Source organism: Condylura cristata, unplaced genomic scaffold (genome assembly GCF_000260355.1).
Source record: "Condylura cristata isolate star-nosed mole 26May11 unplaced genomic scaffold, ConCri1.0 scaffold00020, whole genome shotgun sequence".
In the NCBI taxonomy this organism is placed as follows: Eukaryota; Metazoa; Chordata; class Mammalia; order Eulipotyphla; family Talpidae; genus Condylura; species Condylura cristata.
In genome coordinates this window covers 23,971,402-23,993,790 of record NW_004567121.1, presented here as the reverse complement: position 1 = coordinate 23,993,790, position 22,389 = coordinate 23,971,402, and the positions used below count along the sequence as shown (strand labels likewise).

Sequence of the window (22,389 nt, the reverse complement as noted above, 5' to 3'; positions counted from 1 at the left end):
TTCTGCTTCTGAACTGTCCTGCCACTCAGTTTCTCATAGTTTCTTCCCTCCTGCGGTCACTGTGGTGCTGCAGACACCGTCTCTGGATACTCACCTGTATCATCTTGGTGTGGAGACCCTGGCCCATCTCAGTGCCCCCGTGGGTCAGCAGCACAGAACCATCTGTGTACACATGGATCAGGGCTCCGGCCTAAGGGAAGAAGTTAGCAGACACAAAATGGGGTAAATTCCAACTCAGTTCAAGACTTAAGCACCAGAGCCCATGAAAAAGAAAAACAGCAGCATTTGGGAAAGAAAACCTGGACCAAAAAATTAAAGTGGCACAAAGGGTTAGAGCAGCACTATGAAGCTAGCCACAGCTGCTTCAGCATGAGTTCGATCCCCAGCATGAGCTGACCCACGAGACCCAGCAGACCTCCCCTGTCTCACCCACTGCTCCCCTCAGCAGTGTGCTTCGTCAGTCGGCCTGTTCTGCTCCCCACTCTGTCCCTGGTGAATCCTCTCACTGCCTCTGCACCTCTGGCCTGTACCCCAGTTAATACATAAATAAATAAATCTTTAAAAATTAAAGTAGTATAAATCTCAAGATTTAATTATATAATTTTTGAGTTTGCCAATTTTTTTTTTCTCTGTCTCCCATCTCCAAAGAATGGGAGGCAAATCTGTGCTCTACTCTGCCCCTGGTTCTATCATCAGGAAGGTCAGGAGGAGCAGGGACTGCTAGGCCTCCAGTCTGGCTGCTCGCACAAGTAGGAACCTGCAAGTTCACCTTTGTTCAAAGGGCACAGAGTCCCTCCGGCCAGTCTGTGACCCCCTGGGATAAAGAGGCATTTCCAGCAGAAATGGGCAAAGTTGTACAAAGCAATTACCTGATTCAGAAAAGAAAGCGTGAAGCTTATTCCAAACTTGGTAGGAATTATGCTCAGTCCTCTCTTTTTCCAACAGTTCTCCCTGGAGGAAAAGGAACATTCTTATAGGAGCTTCTTGACCATATTTAGGTTGTATTTAGGTCAGAACAAAGCAGCAAGGCATCCTGGTAGCTTCCTACATAGCTGACATAACTGAGTTGTGTCCAGTTGTGAAGACAATATGAGAGAGGGGAGAATTTGGGTCTGGGTCACCCAGCACAGCTGGCATCAGAGCTTCTCCTCTCTCTCCTTCCCTGAACGGAACTTGGATTCCCCTGAATTCTGGATGGGAGTGCTGGGGTCCTGGGGTCACCCCAGGGCGGAGCGGTGATGATAGGATGACAACACCCTCTCCTATCTGGTTATCCGAGCAGCTCTGAGAAGCCAAACCAACGTAATCACCCCCACTTTGCAGATGGGGACACGGAGCCCCAAGGAGAGAGGGGCACTGCCAAGGTCACTTTGTCGTGTCAGAGGTGCCTGTAGTTCTAGCTGCTGTTCTCTAGAGCATGAAGTGCCCAGAAGGCAGGCAGAGGTGTGAAGGTGAACCCTGATGTCAGTTATGATGTGGAGTGTGGACTGTGGGCCCAGCAGGCGCCCAGCTAAGGGTCTCGCCAGAATCTTAAAGAGATGGTGGCTGCGGATGGCTTGGCAACTTCAGCAGCCCCGAAGGTTAGTTACTGCATGATTAGCTTTCTTTTGAGTTGGGCAGAAGGCCGTAGAATATGAAACCCAAGGTGGCATCAGAACGCCACCCTCGGGCACTTACCTGTTGAACTTCTCCACCTCGCTCCTCCGAGCCTGATACTGAGAATTCGCCAGGCATTCATCCCAGCACCTGGGCAAGGTGAACCCCTCAAGCTTCTGGTTGAAGTGAGTCACATCACCTTCTTTGTACATGTTCTTCCTCCGCACCTTCCCAAGGGGAGAGGACACTGAGGCATTGCAAGTGACCAGAGATAGGGAGTGTGGGAGGCACAACTTCAAAGTGCAGTTTTCAGCACCCCCAGCAGGACCTGCCTGTCCTCTGCTCTTGCCCTGGGGAGATACCCAGCATACAAAGCCCCTGTCCCCTCCAGGGGCCTAAGCCACCCTGACTGGTGCCAGCTTACTTCCTCCATAGGCAGCCCGCAGGTCTCTGCGACTTCGGTCATCCAGTACTCAGCGATGAGCATCCCCTGGGGGCCCCCAAAGCCCCGGAAGGCGGTATTGGAGGGCAGGTTGGTCTTGCACAGCCGCCCAGTGCCCCGGATGTTGGGGATTTTATAGCAGTTGTCCATGTGGAACAGAGCGCGTTCCATGATCTGAAACACGGGGAAGCAACATGGGAGAGAGCAGTGATTTCATGGGCTTCTCTGAAAGTGGACTTCAGGGGCTGCCTCACCCCCTAAAGCATCCCCTCCTGGCTTTCCCAGGCCTCTGACAACTGCTCCTCCTCAGGCCGAAACAATTCTACCTCGATCTATCACGATGGCCTCTTTACCGCATGCGCGGCGTTCAGGTTGCTGTGGGTGATGGGACTGTTGAAACACTGGATTGTGTGAAGTGTATCACAGTGATATACTTCAAGTGGCAGGATTTTTATCTGTCAACTATACTTCCGTGAACTTTTTTTAAAGAGTAAACTTATTTAAAATTCAAAACCAGGGCCCTCCCTGGTGGCGCTACGGGTAAGGACGCAGCACTGCAAGCTGGCCGCAGCCACTTCAGTGAGAGTTCGCCGGAGGTGACCCACATGGCGCGGCAGACCTCTGCTGACCTGCCCGCTGCTCCCCTCAGCAGTGGACTTTATCAGTCGGCCTGTTCTGCTTCCCACTCTGCCTCTGGGGAATCCTCTCATCCCCTGCACCTCTGGCCTATACCCCATCTCTGTATGCACAAATAAATAAATCTTAAAAAAAAAAAATTTCAAAACTGCAGCAGTGTGTGATGTGGAAAACGGCTGTGGTGCTCCCTAATGCCATCCCATCCTGCCGAATGTGTTCTCTCAGGGTTTTTCCATCATAGATCATCACACACCCACACGTACACCCCCACATTTACACACCCACACATGCCACCAAACACTGCATAAAGTTGGTAACTAGCTTTCTACTCGCTTGGCAAAACTCAATTTTATTGTACTTGCTGGCCAAAATCTGTCGAACAAAAAGGATGTATTTCTAATCAGAAGTAATATGACCGCTGTGCTTTCCAGACAAGCCCAGGGTGGAGCACCCGAAGGTGCAGGCCAATTAGGAGGCAATTAGCAAGAACTGGGGACGCCTGTGCTTGCATGTGTGGGTGGCGGAGGGACACGCCTTGACCTCCCGGCCACCCGGGGATGTGACGGGTGTGTCTGGCTTACACTCTGGGACAGATCCATGGTGTTCCCGGCATTGCTGTAGTGCTCCACCTCCAAGGCCACAACCTTCCCCGTCTTCATGAAGCCAACCTGACAAAAAAGAGATTTCTCAGCAGCCCCTTCCTTTTACTATCTCTAACTCTCCCCTTCCGTTTTCTGTCTGGAGGGAATGGGAAGAGCAAGACCAGACCATGACAAACAGGTGAACTCAAGGGACCATAGGAACAAATAGGTAAGAAGGAGAAGAGCTAACATCTCCCCAGTGTCACCCCCTGGCTGCTTGAGCTCCCCACAGACATCCTTCCTTCTACCTACTCCCAGCTTCCACCTTCACCAGAAGAAGAAAGGAGAACATTGGTCAAGACAGGCCAGGAGAAGAGAGCTGGGACAGAAACAGGGAGAGGTACCAGAGACTCTCCTCACACTTTTGAGCAGCCAATAATAGTTACACCCCACACCCACATGAAGTGCATCTACATCCTGAACCACCCAAACAAACCCTTACAGGCCAGTCACAGGTAAGGAAACTGGGACCTCAAGAGACCAAGTTACTTTAAGGAGCCTTTAAGAATTTGGGAATGAGAGCTACACTATCTCTTTGGAAGTTCAATCATGAAACACAGTCAGGAGAGGTCAAAGGGGAGAGATGCCCAGGCAGCTGGGAAGAGAGAGGAATGGACACACAGCCAGAACAGGAAGTGGTTGTCCCAGAAGCCCAGAAAGGGGACTGTCCCAGAGAGACGGTCTGGCAGAGCCCATGCCTGTCCTAACAATCTGCCCGTCTAGGCCCCGGGACTTTTTGTTAAGCAATCCTGATCTTTACGTCAGGCTGTGAGCACATCAACAAGGGCCACCCCATGGGATGGATTGGCCCCAGATCTGCTGACAGAACTTGTTCCTCAGCCAGATTAGACAAGGATGAGATCACGACTGCAGTCCAGTCAGACAAGGTGTGATCACCAGCCTTGACATCACTTGGGAGGCAGCCTGCCAGCCCCCCCAACCCTCCTCATCCCCCCTCTATGTTGCTCTTGGCCCATTTGAACGTCTCTCATTGTCATTTCTTCTTTGAACATCTCCAGGTGTCTGGAAAAAGCGAGAACATCTGGACCTTTGCCCCAGATTTCCTCAGTGAGATACCCGCCTGCACAGCCCCCTGAGTCTAGAACCTTGTATCTGGCCAAGAAGGGATGTCTGCCGCCGGTTATCAGCATGTCCTCATCACGGTCCAGCATGCAGCGCACGGGGCGGCCGGTCCTGAGGGAGGCATGGAGGTAAGAAAGTCGAGACCGTCCAGAGGAGCCCAGCTCTGTGAGTCTTGGGAATGGAAGCTACAAGAAGCCTCCTTCTGCTCCCACACACCGGGCAGCCCCGACCTGCCCTGCTCCACCATGCAGGTACTCGGCTGGACAAAGTGGGTCCAGCTATGAGGTATGGCCTTGCCTTTGGGAGCCTCAGTGTCAGGTAGGAGAGTAAACCATTGACACAAATTCAGAACACAAAGAACTAGGTGATGTTACCCTCGCCTCCACGCCCAAGAGTTGAAAGTCAGAGGCCAGAGAAAATTCAAAGCAAGAAGAATCTACTCCCAAAGGGGAAAATCCAGGAGGCCTCCCTGGCAGAGGTCGCCTATTCTTCCCTAGCCTTTAGGGAGGACTCACTTGTGTGCAGCCAGGGCCACGGCTGTGGACACCAGAGTGCTCCGGCTCTCCTTCCCTCCAAAGCCTCCTCCCATTCTCTTCACTCGCACCACAATGCGATTTTCCGGAACCCCCAACACTTTTGCAACAAAGGACTGCGTGCAAAAGACAAAAACTTGCATGAGGCATGGGCCTTCTTCAGAGCCTGCCGGACACGCACAGCCCAAGTGCAGCTGTGAATCCTGAATTTCCCTGATTGGAAAATACACACACACACCCCCCAATCAGCCCTGGGTAGTGGTCCTAGGGCCAGTGCCCACCAGTCACTGCTGGCTGAATTCAGACACTGTCTTCAACCAAGGGGCACGCAGTGGGTCACAGCACACTGTCAGAGCCAGAACTCATTTCATCTGGACGGTCATGAGGGTAGGGGCAACTGCCCAAAACACTAGCAACCACTCTCCCATTGCAAACAGAAAGAAGTGGGGAATCTTTGAGCTGCTGCAGATAATTTAGTGGTTCCTGTGGCAATTGCTTAGTCCAACCCCTTCAATTTACACATGAGGCACAGAAGCCAGATATGATTTGATCAAGGCCGTAGAACACTGGAATGAAGGAAGCTAGTGCTTACTCGGCTCTGCCCACATGTCAGCGTGCAGCTTATTACCACCACCTCACTGGGGACCAGCTCAAGATGAGGATGCCAGGGCTCCGACGGCTTGAGCTGGTATCAGTGGCACAAGTTCACTGATAGTGGCATCTGACTCTAGGACCACAACCCTCAAATCACCTCTGGACCAGCCCAGACCCCCTCTTCCCATTTCCCACACCACCATCCTGGTCTTGCTGCGAGCTTCCTTGTGCCCCACAGGACACTTGCCTGGGTCTTCGTGGGGTTCTGTGTAGACACAAAGAGTTCCATCTCCCCTGACTCTCTTTTCGGGACAGCAATGCTGCAGTGAGTCTCCAGGTAGAAGTGTTCTTGGCCACCAATGTACAGCTCACCTGGAGAAGCGGAAAGCCCCCCACACTGAGCCCCTTGCTCAAAGGAGAGAGTGCCTTGCGCAGAAACCACTACTGCCAAGGAACCCCAGTGCTCGCAAGTGGGCTAAGAAGTATCAGTCTTAGCTATCTGGAAGCTGACCACCCCTCACACTCCCACAATAAAGAAACCAGAAAACCCTGAATGCATCCGGTATGCATTTCTCTTTGCACTGCAACCAGTAGAACTCAAATATTTTCCAACTTTCATTGTAAAGTGTTGGAAAAGGTAAGAAGGAATTAGCAGATATGATTAGCAAGCTGAAAATAAGAACATTTTCTAGAAGCTACCAGGCCTTTGGGGGGACTTAGTAAATGAGTGATATACAAAAGCCTTGTCCTCGGGTGAGAGCTATGCACCTCTATTTTCACTATGAGGTGGGGAGCAGAGAAGGGAGGAGGAGACAGCACCAGTTGAGGACAAGTGAGAGCTGCCTTCAGACCAATGCGAGACCAGGAGTTTGTATGATGAGAGGCCAGCAGAATGAAAGCCAGCCAACTGTAGCCATTATTGTCTCTAGAGTCTCCCAGATCCGATAAATGATCTTCTCCCGAGAATTACTAGGTATTTCTAGCCTAAGAGACAAGTGAATAGAGATTAAAATGCCTGAAGTTCTTTCCCAGTCACCCCTGTCTTATTCTGTTATCTTCTGTTAGGAAGGCATTTCCCTGCCCCTGGACTCAAGGTACAGCTCTTGAATTTCACTCATAAACCAGGGCCACCCCATCCCCACTGCAGTATGGTGCAACTGTACCTGAAACAATGTTATCTGCTTCCGAAAACCCCTTCTTGAGGTCCCCTTTCTCAATCTTCACCTCAGGTCCATAAAAGGACTTGTTTTTTATAGCATCCTGAGGGTCAAAAAGAAGCTTCAGTGACTTGGCTTTCAGGTGGAGGAAGGTGTTTTCCAATGGGGTTGGGGTGGGGGGGAAGAGGAGAAGAAAAGTTCTTGGAATTGTTGCCTTAAAGGAAGCTAAGGTATAGCCCAGGGCATCCTGTTCCTCCATTTCCTCAGATATAGGTGGACAACCCTGAATTTGAAGAAAATTAAAATCTTCCAGGAACCTAATGGAACTAAAAAATCGGGAGGCAGAATTCAATCTGGTATTAGAGGTCTCAAACCATGCTCACGATGGGTTTCATAGGACCATGCAATCCCGGGAGATTTTAACATCTATCTGGTCAAATCCCACCTGCTGTTCTAATCTCCCTTACAGGGCCCTTATAAAGTTGGCTTCAGAGATAGGGACCTCACCCCTCTCTCAGGCAACCTTTCTCCGTTACCTCCATTGTAATGATAGCTGGGAGATCTTCATAGGTGATTTTCACCCCTAGAGCAGCTCTCTGTGCATGTTCTGGGGTGTCAGCAACCACAGCACCAATGATGTGCCCCACACAAGTCACCTAGGAACATAGCCAAACTATTAAAGAACAGAACATGTTCCTCATGAAGCAGGTTATTTTGTTGTTCAAAACAGGCAAAGTAAGTCCTATCCCCATATTAAGGCATATTTTAGGAGAGCCCTAAAGGGGGTTTTGCATTTGCTTATCCTACTATTTGGGATTATGTACTTCTTTATAAGTATTTAGAATCAGCAGAACTGGAATAGAACTTGGAGATCATAAACTTGCTTCATCTCAGAGGCCAACGCTGATGATTTCATGGCAGCCTGTTGAGAAAATGCCTAGGAAACAATGCGGTGATCGATTAGTGATGTCTGTCATGAATGGCAGAATGGGAGGTTTGCCACCATGAAATACATCTGTCAATCAGCTTTCCTCCAACACTCTTGTCCTTCCTATGAAGAGATAGAGACCCAGAGGGCAAGATCACAATTGGCTAGTTCCTAGATCATGACTCCCATCTGAGATCCTGAAGGTCAGTTTTGTTTACTTTCCACCACCTCACTGTCTTAGCTTCTTTTCCAAATTACACCTAAAGCTTCTCACATACAACAATATGTCTTATACTTCATTGGATGCCCAAAAATAGTAGGTCCCAAATGCTGGTACTTAGTTTTGTTGTTGTTAGATTTATAATGATGATTGTCTCATTTTTATTTAACAATTCAATTCTAGTAAAAGCTTAATGGATCTTCTCCAGGGATATATTTTTTTTTCCACACCTCCCCACTACCCCCACCCTGCCCTGCCTCAAATAAATAGCAATGGAAAGTCCTACTTATCACTTTGGAATATAAGGTTTCTGACAATAAGCAAGCAACACTTAGTGGGTCTATCTCTAATTAAATTATCTCTTGAGGGCCCAATCAAATTATTGATTTAATTAGTTCATGCAATGGTTGCTGAACCTGGCTGATTCTCTCTAACCATAATTTTGAACAATGCTTCTAGGAGCTCTAGAAGTCTATAAGCATTTTGAATACTGAATACTCTTTCTTTTTGAGTCCTTGTGTCTCATGATTATAGTTTTTATTCTCTCCATCACTTTTACATCAGTAATAAGGTGAGTTTGCCCTTCAGAAACCCCTACTCACCTCAAATTTGAATATTGGACCTGTATTAAAATTATAAAATGGCTGTCTAAGAATTATCCTGTAAGAGTATGGATTTTTATAGCTGCTGTCTTGAATGTCTGGAAACTGTAATTTTGGCTGAACTCTATATATCATTGAAACCAAGTGAAGAAATTTCGTGCAAGTGAATTATCAATACATAAACTAGTGGAACTGTGACTTCTTTTCTCGTGGGGTTGTGAATGTATTCTTCTTTCCTTTTAATAAAGGATCTTAATCTTTTACCCCGAAGGGCACAGTTATGAGTTCAAATATAATCACCAGCCTTGTTTTAACGTCACTTGGCCTGGAGTGACTTTACTAAGAACAAACAGCAGTCATCAATTAAATAAGCAAGTAAACATTAAATTAAAATTGAAAGTGCTACGAGGCAAATAATACATCTTTACTGATCACACTAAATCCTGACCAATGGTTTTATGGCCACAGTAGGTGGAAATGGATAACCTTTCAAGATTAGGGATTTGGAGGAACCAGCAAAAATCAAACTTAAAGTCTCACTCTACAATTGGGTGGTTGGAAGAGTCATGACGCATTTTGCCATTGAAAAATGCCCTCCCTGGTGGTGCAGTGGCTTAAAGCACAGCACTGCGAAGCTGGCAGCAGCCACTTTGGAGCGAGTTCAATCTCCACCCTGGAGCTGACCCACATGGCACAGCAGACCTCTCCTATCTCGCCCGCTGCTCCCCTCAGCAGTGTACTTTGTCAATCTGCCTGTTCTGCTCCCTGGTCTGTCTCTGGTGAATCCTCTCCATGCCCCTGCACCTCTGGCCTGTGCCCCAATACTGTATGCATAAATAAATAGATCTTCAGAAAAAAAGTCATGACTTTTCCAACAACCTGAGACCTTCACATAAAGAAAATTCAAGACATTACCTCATGCTTCTCAAAGACTGATTCATCGCCACAGATTCCAGTTTTGTTACTCCCAGGAATATCATCAGCAGTGATAAAGCACTTAAACCCTGGCACTCTCTTAGCGTCTGACAAATCTATGGACCTGCAAGAAGGAGCGGGTGAGGGGCCAGGCCGGAAAGCTGGAGTGCAAGATGCAGCGAGCCGCCAGACTGAGCAACCCTGTCCTCATTTTCAGTTTTCCTCTACTCTCGTCCTTTTCTTAGCTACATCCTGTCCCATCCTACCCTATCCTACAAACACGGCTTAAATGCCTACTATATGAAGGCTCCTGGGCTGAGCGTTGCTGGGATACAAGATGGACAGGATAAGGCCCATGTACCTGCTCTGGTCTCCACGTCCAAGGGAACCCAATCATAGCGAATAGTGTTCACTGTGGAGAACTACACTGAAACCTACATCTCAGTTAATCCCCAGCCAGAAACACAATGGTTTTAGGGTGAACCCCACCTGCCCCTCCAGAATAAGAGGCATGGGATGAGCCCCGTCAGCAGTCGCCAGTGCCTGAGAGGGTGCTCCCTATCCCCTCCTCCTCAAGAGCATTTTCACACTCACTTGATCTTGGCATGGGCCCGGGTGCTGGTGACTAGCCGGAGGGACAGCTCGTTGTCATAGAGAGGAATGTCGTCACAGTACATGGCCTCCCCGGTCGCCTGCAGGTTGGCGGCCAGGTGGGGCAGGGGCCGGCCCACCATGTCCTCCTTCGGCTGACCCTTGGGCACCTCCTGGAACAACATGACAGTTGGGCTGAGCTGCCGAGGACACTGTTCCCCTATAGGCCCAGGAAAAGCACAGTTTCTGTCCACTGACAGTGCAAACATGAGGAGCAAGAACAGAGCAGGAAGTGGGGTAGGGAGGTGACAGGAGGGGTGACAGAAACAGAAGGGTACACAAGGAATGACTGAAGCGTGCACGTGTCACTGTGCACAAGAGCAAAAGAGCAAAGAGAGGAACCTAGAGGTCCATCCCCTGGGGAGTGGGTAAGCAAGCTGCTCACATAATGGAGTAGCACGCAACCAGGAACACACTTTGGAAAAATTTAAATTAGAAGGAAAGAAAACTATGTAAAGCTAAAAACAGGACATAAAATGCTGTGTGTGTGAGTGTGTGTGTGTCTGTTTCCATAGGAAAGACGGATACTTAGAAATATATACACACCCATATATGCATAAGAAAAAATGGGGGAAAAGCAAAAATATAATGACTTTTCTCTTAGAGGTGGGATTTTAGGTGGTTTTTATTTTGTTCTTTATATTTTTCTGTATTTCCTAACATTTATTCAATTTTTACTAAAATTCTGTTTGTATTCTTCAACATAAATTGTAATAGTGGCCAATATCTACTGAATGTACACTATATGCCAGGAATTACCTAGACTATTTTATAAACACATTTAATCCTCAAAGCATTCTCTTTCCTCTGCAAACTGGAGCCATCATTATCCACATGTAGGGGTGTTGCCCATGGAGGTGGGTACTATCAACTTGTCCAAGAGGCACAGGGAGGGTAAGGAACTTGTCCAAGGTTACACAGTAAAGAAATAGCAGTTTGGATTCAAGAGCAGGCAGGCAGGACCTAGAGCTTATGCCTTGGACCTTAACACTCTTGGGCTATAACACTCTGGGGCAGGGGGCCACATACTGTGGCACAAGGGCCAAATCTGGCCTACTGCCTGTTTTTATGAATAAAGCTTTATTGGAACACAGCTATAAACATTCACTCATGCACCACCTTTGGATGCTTTTGTCTGTAGTGACAGAGCGGAGGAGTTGCAACAGAAATTATATGGTCCACAAAACTTGATATGTTTACAGGAAAAGCTGACTCTTATCTAGTGTTGATATTGATAGAAAATTATTGTTTTGCTTTTATATGCCCAAAGGAAGATTCCCGAACTGAGTGTTGCCAAGGAGCCCTTGGTTTTATACATTAGCTCTACAGCAGAGACAGAAAAGACAAAATGGCAGGGGGAGAGGAATTTCATTAAAGAGCAGATAGAGATAATGTCAAGGTAGAAATTTAGGTGGCAAGGGGGGGAAATAACTTCACTGACATTAATATAGTGTCAGTTTCTTCCTGAATATCCATGCGTGATGGTAAGGATCTGTAGGCACCTATCTATAGTTGGAACTGGTCATTCAACAGAGGTCAGTACCCGCTGATGTGGCCAGCAAGCTCCCCTGACATTAGCCACATACCCACTGTACTCACTTGGAAGAGCTGGACATTGGCCGGAGGGTCTTTCTGAAAGAGTAAAGTAGCGCTGGCAAAGGTGGGATCCAGTTTACCACATTTCTGCAGAGGCAAAATAACAGAGGGGATTAGAACTATTTCTGTCCTTAATCCTATCCTTGATTTTCCCCAAGTGGTGAAAGCATCATCTGTGCCTCTCCTCTCCATCTTATTCTCCTTCTAGTACTGGCTGTATCCATCTCAGCATCCCAGTGTGGCCCTGTGAGTTCGCTGCTCCTAATGGCCTCAGCTCCCACCCACCCCCACTACAGTCTGCACCTGTGTGCTGTAGACTTCCCCCATCACCCCAGCTTCCCTCCTTCCCACACTGGCACCACTTGCTCTTTCTGTTAGAATGTCCTCCTCTCCCACCTTCCTGGAAAGTCTCCCCTTTCCTCCTCCTAAAGTCTGTGAGAAACAATGATACGGGGGAAATAATCTCAATGGAATTAGGGGCAACATGTGAGCAGCATGACCCCAAATCTGTTTAGAAAACAACATACCCAGACCAAAAGACAGGAAAATGATAGATAGATTGAGAAGCAGATGGAAGGACAGATTGAAAGAGAGAGGGATGGGGCCCTCCCTGGTGGCTCAACCAGTGAAAGTGCAGCATACAAAGCTAGCTGTAGCAGCTTCAGCATGAGTTCCATCCCAGCCAGGGGCATGACCCACATGGGGTGGCAGACCTCTCCTGTCCCGCCCGCTGCTCCCCTCAGCAGTGCACTTGTCAACCTGCCTGTTCTGCTCCCCACTCTGTCTCGGGTGAATCCTCTCATCCCCCACACCTCTGGCCTGTACCCCAGTTCTGTACGCATAAATAAATAAATATTTTTAAAAATAAAAGAAAGAGAGAGAGATAGGACAGTCAATCAAGCTGATGGACAGGTAAACATAGGAAAAAATAAGCCTTATAAAAAATAATAGTACAGTTTCCTCTGCCACCTGAAAACGGGATAATTTTCATTTTGTCTAATATAATTCTCTATTTTTAAAGTTCTACACAATTAGTCCTATTTTATAATACAGGAAAAATATATGCATATCATGCATACTGAGAAGGGATTTTGCTCAGGTGTCCCCTGAGGTGTGGGGCCTTTCCTTTGTGCTCCCAACCCTCCATCTCCTTAGTCGTTGCTCAACGCTGGCATTTATTGACCAATCTCTCTGCCACACTAGGCTGCCCCTCAGGCCCTGTGTGACCTCAGCATAGAAAAGATACAAGGTCAAAGCTTGTTGCTGGACAAACTTTGGGAGCCGGTTCCTCGTAGGCCCCCTCCCAGTGCACACCTGACCGCTCCCCAGCTGCAGCAGCCCCCGGCATTCTCAGTGCACACTCTCCATTCTCACCTCGATCGCCACGGCCACGCTAAGGATAAAACCACAGCTGATCGGCTGTACAGCTAGAATGCCATCTGGTCTACCTGCACCCGTTTGTCGCTCTTATGACTGAGATTTAGAGTCATGATCTATTCAAGTCCTCATGTGAGACAGTGACAAAAATCCACTTCCCTGACTCCCAGCCCAGGGCTCTGCCTCACAGTTTGGCTCCCATTTCTGGGTGGTTCCTTGTGCTCTCTCTGACCCCTGCTCCTCTGCCCTGAGATGTCCAGGGGAGAAGAAGACGTTTACCTCCTGGACCATAGAACTCTCCCAAAGTCCCAGACAAGAGTGCTGTGGAGGGGGCTCCTTTCCCAGACCCCACACTCACATATTCTGTGTCCCCCCCCACACACACACTCACATCTTCCATGTCCCCTTTGCCCAGCTTCTGAAGCACCGTCAGGTAGAACTTGAAGAAGAAGCTGACGGTGAGGGTACGCCGGAAGTTCACCATGCCACCGGGGGCGTCGGGGGACAGTTGCAGCTCCTGTGCCAGGCCTGCACACACATCCTCTAGCAATTGCTCATTCCAGAACCTGCCAGAGAGCAGAGAGCAGGTCGCTGGAGAGCACCCTACGGCCCTGGGGACACGTGTACTGGACTGTGCTCGAGTCCTCAGACTCATGTGAAACTCAGGTCAAAATTTTGCCCAGATACTTATAATTTTGTGACTTACCCCCTTGAGGACCTTGGCAAGTTACCCTAACCCTCATGTTTACAAATAGGAACAGTGAGATAGACCACAAAAATAATGCATTTAATCTACTGAGTCCTAGTATGTGCTAGACAATGTCCTCCATGCTTTCTGTGAATCAACATTTCTCCTATGAAATTAGAAGTAAAGCAGGAAAAATTTTATATTCATTTTACCAATGCAAAAACTGAAGCACAAAGGTTAAATAATTTGACCGATGTTACCCATTTGATTAGAGTTAGAGGCAGGAATCAGAACCAAAGAACCCTCAAAGTTAAACTTTGTCTCTCCTGTGTCTTGTAAGGACTACACAGGCTAGGGACTGTGAACTGCCTGCTACCACTGCTGCTTTACAATGACCATAATAATGGGGAACATATAGTAGTAGCAGGTGTATAGTAACCACAGTAATAGCAGTAGTACTCCCCACAATAGTAAGAGCTGCAGCAGCAATATTTGCAGCAGTAATATTAGCAGTGGCAGAAACAACAGTCATATAGCAGTAAAAGCAGAATCCATAGAAGCAGTTGTGTTAAGAGTCGTAGCAAGAGCGCCAAAGGACTAACAGTAATAGCATCAGTGATAGTACTGTTGGTAGCAACAGCAGCCGTAGCAACAGCAGCCGTAGCAAGAGATAGAGTGGCGGTACCAGGAATAGTATTTGCAGTAGTAACAGCACTCAGAGCAGCAGCAGGAAGAGTTGCAACAATAATGACCCTCCTAGTAACACCAATAGCAGCCACAGGCTGGTAGGAGTAGACCACAGGTAGCCGTCATCACAGCAATCATCACAACATACTTGTTGTGGCAGCAGAAACTGCCGCGGCGGCCGTAGCCGTAGCAATAGCAGCAGGTGCGGTCATATAATGGCAGCGGCACGTAATACGTGCAGTAGTCCTGCAGTAGCTGAAGCAGTAGCAGTCACAGAAAAAGCGGTACAACAGTGGTTGTATCTGGGGTCGTCGTGACAACAGCAGTAGCCACAGGACTAACAGCAGCAGCCAGTGATCATGCAGCAGCAGCAATACTACTGGTATGAGGCCCTGTAGCAGGAGGAAGAAGATGAGGAGCCCCAGAGCAGGTCTCAGCATCAAGCAGCAGCAGGGATGTGGCCGTGGCGGGAGCAGCGGCCGCAGTCCCTGAATGTTGCTCTTGCTCTCACTTGGACTGCTGCTTCTGCATGGTCTTAACGGCCGCGATGGTCCTGTCAGCCATCCCACCGTAGCATAGGGCCAGCTCCTTAACCTCCGTGCTTCCTGGATGGAAAAGGACCCTCATGCCGCAGGTCACCTTGGCTATGTCGTCTTCCCTCCGGGAGGCCTGCTTGAATGCTGAGAAATACTCTCCCTGTAAGAGAACAGAAAGGCCCCCTCTTCATCTGGGTTTGCGGTGTCTACAGCTGGTGAAGCTGAGCTAGGGGTGGATGTGCCATCGCAGTAGGTGGGGTGATGGCCCTGGCAGTTCAGCAAGGAGGCAGGGTCAAAGGCCCAGGCACACCTGAGCACCTCACTCTTAGAAGTGCCAGGTGCCAGCATCAGAGCTGGGAAAAGGGAGGACTCTCCCCATGAATCAGGAAAACTGAAAGATAGGGACAAGGGCTGGGTGCTCCCAACTGAACTGCTAGGGGAAGAAAGGGGCCACACACAGAGCAGGTTGAGGCGCAACACTGAGAAGCTGGTCACAGCTGCGTCCACGCTAGTTGGATCCCCAGCCAGGGAAGTGACCCACATGGCACGGCAGATCTCTCCTGTCTCCTCAGCTGCTCCCCTCAGCAAAGTACTTCATTTATCTGCCTGTTCTGCTCCCACTTTGTCTCTGATGAATCCTCTCACCATCCCTGCACCTCTGGCCTATACTCCAGTTCTGTATGCATAAATAAATAAATCTTAAAAAAAAAAAGAAAAAGAAAGGGGCCACATAGGGGCTCCTCAGAGACCCTGTGGTCCCCTTGCTGTGCCCTGAGTGGGTCCACCGGGCTCTCCAGGAGGATGGGTGTGGGTGGGCAGGGTGCTGCAGAGACCTCTCCTGGCCTGGCTGCTTCACAGCAGATAAAATGAGATGTTAGGGGGTGTTTGAAAACACACCTCAGCTCTCGGCCTCCACAGCTCTCTGCCCTGTCTCTTCCCCCCGGCTGTGGGCTACTTAGAAATGCCAGATAATTTCACTTGTGTAGAGACTATAAAACAACAAAGGAACAGGTGACACCAAACCAAACAAACTCAAGACATCTGACTACAGAACAGAGACTACAGAGGGAGAAAGTAGGGTGTGGGAGCAAGGTGGGAGGGCCCCAATGGTCCAGAGGAAAGGACTGGGTTGCTCTGCTGGTGGGTGTGGTGTGGTGACACACACCTAAACAAACACCTGTACCCCTAAATCATATACTGTGCTGTAAGCCAGTGTCACCTCAAAAAAATTTTAATTTAAAATCAAAAAGAAATCTTGTTTCCTGGAAGAGTCACCCTGTGGAACAAGAGCTGCTTCTGTGCTAACAGAAGTCCCCACTGGGTCCAAGCCAGGTCCTGCATTTGCAGGTAAGAGAGAGCGTGAGTTCCTTTCCAGATGAGAGCATCTGACTTCCAGTCCTTTCTTGTCTGCTTCCACTTCCGGCTCAAACCACACTGCCATCACAGTCTGATTAACACGGAAGGCAGGAGGTGTGAGGCCAGGTTCACTGAGAAAGCACATGAGGCCCACGGTTGAGGTCCAGAATGGACCTTGGGCTTGTCTGATGAAGCCACAGAGACCCCTCTGGGTGATAAAGCTAGTTCAGATTCCTGGGGTCAAAGATGACGGGGGGCATTGAACTCAGAGTTTGAACTCAGTTCTGGGAAGAGATTTCAGCTTCCAGGATGAGCCAGTCATGGTGATATCTACACTGGGGTACCCCAAAGTGGTAGGTGGTCCAACTGCTCTTACTTGAGGTCTTCTAACTTCAAGTATTCAAATCTTCGATATGACTTTGATTGACTTTTTATGAAATTAAATGACTTTTCATGACCATGCTCTCCCTGGCCAAACAAGCTAGATTGTGCCATACCTGCCTCCCCTCCCGATCTCACAGGTTTTCTTTTTTTTTTTTTTTAACTGATCTGTGAAATACAAAACTCTGGGAATCATGGCTCAATGACCTACAAGGACAAGCCAGGAGAACATTAAGAAACCACCTCAGGGACATAATTACTCTAATTCAATTAACATGTTCATTAAGCAGGCCAAAATTAGCAAGGGCCAAGTGTGCCTTGCAACACTCGAGAAAGCCCAAGCTCTCGTCTCTCTCTTCTTTAGAGCTGGTTCTCAGCCTCTCGCACATTCCTTCTCTAAAAGGCCATCATGGAATGTGGAGCTGCTGGGTGATGAGAAAACTGCACCCGGTTGAGCCTCCACAGGCCCCAAGGAACAAGAGCAAGGCAGCCAGAGACTCTCCACCTGCTGGAACAGAAGCCTCCCTGGTGACGGGCTGCTACACCTGCCACCCAGAGCAAGAGCAGTGAACTGACCCCTCACGGAGCCCAAGGTCAGCAGGTCACAGTGTGAGTTACAGGCAGCTTCTGCGCGCAGCATGCAAGCCCACCCTTCACCAGATGGAGCCTGGTTTCTTCTGTCCTGGGACAGGGACACTTGCCAGCAGGACATGTCTTTGGAATTGTGATTCTGGCAGTGACCACTGGCTGGAGACAGTGGACAGTGGCCATGGACCTGATGGATCAGTTCTGTTCCATCCTGACAGCCTGAACAGCAGGTAGCACCATTTTGTGGACAAGGAAGCTGGGACTGAGGAGGCAAATGACTGACTTAGGGTCACACCTCTAGCTGTCTGGTTTCATAATCTCTGCCCTGTACCCTAACCCTGAGACTGTGTCCAGAGAGGGGTATAGTTGGTAAAGGCAAAGGTAAGAGGCAAGAATATCCGTCTAAAGCTGCGATGCTATGATGGTCACCTAGCCACTTCTGGGCTCCCCAGTTGCTGTCTGGCAGGAATAGCAGGCATTCGGGTGCAGCATCTCACCTCCCTGCTGTAGGGGATCTCAATGGAAAGGAGGACCTCCTCTGCGCTCAGCAGGGTCTTCCTGTAGCCAGGGAAGAAGGTGTGGTCCATCTGAAGTGTCCTCTTGGTGCCTGTGGGAGGCAAGATGAAGAGGGGCATGTGGGCCGCAAGGGACACCCCAGCAGGGTTCTCCCCTGTGCCTGCTGTACACACACAGAGGAAGGAGCTGCACAGCTGAGGCCAAGGTCCTCTTTCTCTGGAGTCCTTCAGCAACCATGTGCTGGTGAATATTTAACAGTTGGTTCTTTGAGAGCAAAACAAAACCCCGATAATTCCTAACAGTTGCTAGTTTCTGGCATATGCATACTCCCATCCTCGCCTATTTCAAGCTACCATAGTAACAACACCAAGTACAAAGCTGGAGGGTAGCACGCATGGACGCAGCAGGCTGCTAGCCCCCCAGAGGCCGGCTGGGCCTCCCTGACCCGGGCAGTGTGGCTGGCAGAGGGCTCCCACGCTCCGGGTAAGGCAGTTCACTAGGCCTGCCCTGGGCACGGGCAATGTGGCTTCTGCTGACGCCTTCCTCCTCCGGGACTTCTGGTTCACGCTAGGCAGAGCGAGGTGACCAGACCCCAGAGGGAGCCCCAAGTGTGGACTCCTCATGGAGCTCCCCAGGGGGACAACAATAGGTAGAGTTTCACCTGTGTCCTCACAACTCAGTTTGTTGCTGAGGGGACTAAGTGTGTCTGTGTGACACCACTGGGAGAAGATTCTGGAACCCTGTGCCTGGTTTCCTCTGCACTTTGTCCCCTGCACCTTTTCCCGGTGCTGATTCTTCTTCATTTCCTCGTAGCCACAACTGTGACTAGATGATGCATCCTGTGCGTCTTCCTGGCCAGTCACCAAATCTGGGGCAGGTCTCGGGGCCCCTCTGACCAGGAGACACGCACCAGAGAGCCCTGTTACAGAGCACCCCACTCTTCAGGGACAGAGGCTGGGAATAACCTCAGGAGCGTAGACTGGAATCAAATGAAGTAAAATAATTTGAAAGTGAGGAACCCTGCGTATTTATGACCTTTGTTTTTAATAGGATTTGTCCCCTCATAAGTTTATGTAAGTTCGTTGTTCATAATCGTCATTTTGAATAAATGGCTCACAGATTCCCTGAAGCTCCAGTGTGTTCTGGCTCCCACACACTGCTCGGTGAGGCCTCGGGGGGCCAGGCCCTGCCGTGAAAGCCCCATAAAGAGAGGGCGCAGCTCTCCTGAGTGTGTCTCCCTTGAAGCCCCCAGGGAGCCAAGTCCAGACAGCTGGGTCACGGAACTCTAGGCTTGCTTTCTCCAGAAAGCGACCTTGCCTGTGAGGCTGTGATTCCCCCAAGGCCTCCTGCCCCGACCTCTGCGTAGCAGCTCACCCCTGGACACGATGATCAGCTTGGTCCCGCTGGCCATGAACACAGGGTTGAGGTCGGAGATGGGGCTGGCGTTGATGATGTTCCCGCCAATAGACTAGGACAAGCAGAGAGTGTGGGTGAGAGCCCTGGCAGGAAACCCCTAGCCACCAGACACAGGGCATGTGAGGGGCACCAGCTGACAGCAGCTCCTGTGCCCCCCGTAGACATAAGACTGGCATAGCAATAACCCAGGCATTCAGGACAACGTCTGAAACATGAGTTAGAATGCTTGGGCTGGGCAATCCCTGGTGACACAACAGGTTAAAGCACCACATTATGAAACTCTACGAAGCCACTGCAGCACGAGTTCGATCCCCAGCCAGGGAGCCGACCCACATGGCGCGGCAGAACCCTCCTGACCCGCCCACTGCTCCCCTCAGTCCTGTGCTTCGCCGATCTGCCTGTTCTGCCCCCACTCTGTTTCTGGTGAGGCCTCTCACTGCTCCTGCACCTCTGGCTTGTACCCCAGCTCTGTATGTATAAATAAATAAATCTTTAAAAAAAGAAAAAAAAACTTAAAGGACTGCCTTTAAAAAAAAAAACAAAAGTGGAAGGGAAGGGCTGGCTTTCCTGCAGCACCGTCAGCTGCCATGAGCCTCAGCTGGCACCTGCACGCACAGACTGGAATTTGGGGCTAATCTGAAGGCTGGGTGCCTCGTCAGCAAGGGGTCTACCTCGGTTCTCCCCCAAGCTCTGCAACACTCCCTGCCCATATGGCTCCTCCCTAACCCAGCTCTCTCCTCCTGCTGACAGTGTCAGCAATGGTCAGGAAAAGGGACAGGGACATCTCCATCTCTTCCACCTCACAGGTGAAGACTGAGTCACTGAGTGAGGGTCTGGCCTGGCTCCAACCACCTTCATCACCTGGGGGCCCCCACCTCTGGGCCACTGAGGGCACAGACAGTAATCTGCATTTCAGCAACAGCCCATGGGGGGAGTTTGAGGCCCCCTGTGTCTGTGGCAGAGACCAGACCAGCCCCCTGCCCTGGGTTGCCAGGCCCTGTGCCCTGAGTCTTGGGGGTCCCCTAACAGGGACTCACCGCCACAGATTTGACCTGCTTCCCAGCAAACCAGCGCAGCTGCTCCAGAACCCCTCTGAACACCTCTGTTTTATAGGCAGGCAGCTTGGCAACTGCTTCGGATAGTGTCTGTTCCATTAAGTTCAGGGAACAGGCAGCTCCAAAGGAGATTCCTGGGAACACACACGCAGCATAACAGAAGCCCCCAGCCCGCTCCCCCCACCGCGCCCCCAGCCTGGGGAACTTCATCCAGAATTTCAATGAAGCTCTGCGACCACTCCAGTGAGACTGAAGCAGGACTTGTGTGCTTATGTGGATGAGGACATGAAGGCCCAGAGAGGTGCAGTGACTTGCCCGAGAGCACATAGCTAATAATATGCCAGGCCTCTGGATCCTACAACCAGCAGTCCTCTACTCACAAAATCAGGTATCGGGGGATAAAGTCCTGGCATTTTTTTACGCTCCCCCCTCTTCTCCCTTAATCCCACGAGTGTGGCCAGGATGAAGAACAACAGAAGATCTGTGGCCTCTGCTCCTCCCTACCCAGGGCCCTCCGAGGATGCTCCATGCAGGAGGCAGTACAGGTGTCTCCAGGAAGAGCAGGCAGCAGTGAGGGCCTAGCGCTCACCACCCCGCTGTGCACCCCAACCCCCCTGGGCTCAGGATGAAGCTCCCCTACCCTCTTACCCTCAGGCCGATGCTCCACTGAATTCAGCTCTGGGATCCAGGCTGGGCAGACAATTGTAGGAAACAGCTTATTCTTAAACTTCATCTCAATGCCTCAAGAGAAACAAGAGGCTCAAGGTCAACAGTGTTCTTGTACTGTTAAGAGGAAGGCTGTCCTAAAGGAACTCTGCAGAGTTGTGTGGATTCTACCCCCTACTCCAACTTTCTGGACTCTGCCCCCTACTCCAGTGATTGGAAACTACAACTCCCAGCAGTACCAGGGAGGGAACTGCAAGGACCCAAGGGCGGAGCTAAGCAGGCATTCTGGGACTTTGGGGGATAAATAGGGCGCCATTTTGTCCAACAGTCTCTCTCACTTGGGCAAAGGCTCTCGGGACCACATGACTCAGGGCTTTCAGCTAGTTTGTTACCAGAGCGAGCAGGTAAGATATTTCAGTTACTTTGTATCCGTCTCTCTTTCCCTGGATTGTTTCCTTTTCTTTTCCCCTTTTGTAAATAAACCCATTATTGACCCTTTTGTGTGTGTCTGCAGTACAACTAAATTTTAAGCGTGGGGGTGAGGCCCCACAGACAGGCGGCCCAGTTCACACTGGGGTGCCCTGTAACAATATCACCAGGGCAGCCCTGGGGTTTGCCCACTGTCACATACCAGACGTGTGATCTGTTAGCACTCTCATGCTCGGGTGTGTCTCATGCTTGGGGGTGTCTCAGACCCAAGAGGTTCCATAAACAAGATGAGGGACTAAGCTCCTTTTCCACAGTATCACCTGAAAACTCTTTCTCTTAAAAGAACCTATCAGAGTTCAAATGGGGTGAGGCTGAATTCACTCATGTGTGTGTTTAATAACTATCAGAAAACACAGGTATTAAAGTATGTCCGGGAGCCTTCTATGCAGAGTCTCCCACTGTTGACAGACAGCTCAGAGAGGTGGAGCTTCTCACCCACAGCACACAGCTAATGATGGACAGATTTCAGTACTTGAGCTGTTAGCAGAGTTGGGGCATAATAGTAATAATAATGTGAGAGTGGAACATCCAGACAAAAAAGAGAGTTGAGAGAATTCCAAATGTGCCTGCTGGTCCCCAATATCTGTCTCTATCACGTCTGTTTCTGTCCCTCCCTCCTAGCTAGCGAAGCTAGAAGACCCCTCAGACACAGTGACGCCCACCCCACCCACAGGGCTGTAGAAGAATGGCTAAGAAGTAATGTCATATCTGGTCAACTAATCTGTGACACAGGTGCAGAGAATACACCCTGGAGCAAGGAAAGTCTCTTCAATAAATAGCGCTGGGGAAACTGGACAGCCACGTGCAATAGAATGAAACCAGCCCACTTTCACGCCATGCACAAAAATCAACCCAAATGGATAAAAGGCTGGGATGTAAGACCAGGGGCCATAAAGTATATAGAAGGAGACATTCTGGGTGCTAAGGAGGAACAGAACCTGGGGGCTACCTCTAAGGGGAGAAATCAAGTACTGTCCAGAACTTACCGGTGATGTAAGAAAAATAAATAAATATAAATGTAAGAAGGAAAATGTGTCAGC

The 22,389-nt window shown here is 49.7% G+C and overlaps 1 protein-coding gene across 1 annotated transcript in view; it reads right to left on the bottom strand.

Annotated features, from left to right (window-relative positions):
• Positions 1 to 22,389, bottom strand: part of XDH (xanthine dehydrogenase) — a 52,671-nt gene that overhangs the window by 11,154 nt on the left and 19,128 nt on the right. Inside the window, exons 10-28 of the mRNA XM_004686319.2 lie at positions 20,843 to 20,935; positions 20,177 to 20,328; positions 19,098 to 19,191; positions 17,705 to 17,814; positions 14,858 to 15,042; positions 13,363 to 13,537; positions 11,598 to 11,681; positions 9,942 to 10,111; positions 9,348 to 9,471; positions 7,219 to 7,338; positions 6,689 to 6,785; positions 5,773 to 5,897; positions 4,914 to 5,047; positions 4,422 to 4,509; positions 3,256 to 3,342; positions 2,021 to 2,212; positions 1,678 to 1,823; positions 870 to 951; positions 95 to 190 (exon numbers count right to left, since the gene is read on the bottom strand). Of these exons, the coding sequence (XP_004686376.1) occupies positions 95 to 190; positions 870 to 951; positions 1,678 to 1,823; positions 2,021 to 2,212; positions 3,256 to 3,342; positions 4,422 to 4,509; positions 4,914 to 5,047; positions 5,773 to 5,897; positions 6,689 to 6,785; positions 7,219 to 7,338; positions 9,348 to 9,471; positions 9,942 to 10,111; positions 11,598 to 11,681; positions 13,363 to 13,537; positions 14,858 to 15,042; positions 17,705 to 17,814; positions 19,098 to 19,191; positions 20,177 to 20,328; positions 20,843 to 20,935 (2,354 nt within the window). The remainder of the gene's footprint in view (positions 1 to 94; positions 191 to 869; positions 952 to 1,677; positions 1,824 to 2,020; positions 2,213 to 3,255; positions 3,343 to 4,421; positions 4,510 to 4,913; positions 5,048 to 5,772; positions 5,898 to 6,688; positions 6,786 to 7,218; positions 7,339 to 9,347; positions 9,472 to 9,941; positions 10,112 to 11,597; positions 11,682 to 13,362; positions 13,538 to 14,857; positions 15,043 to 17,704; positions 17,815 to 19,097; positions 19,192 to 20,176; positions 20,329 to 20,842; positions 20,936 to 22,389) is intronic.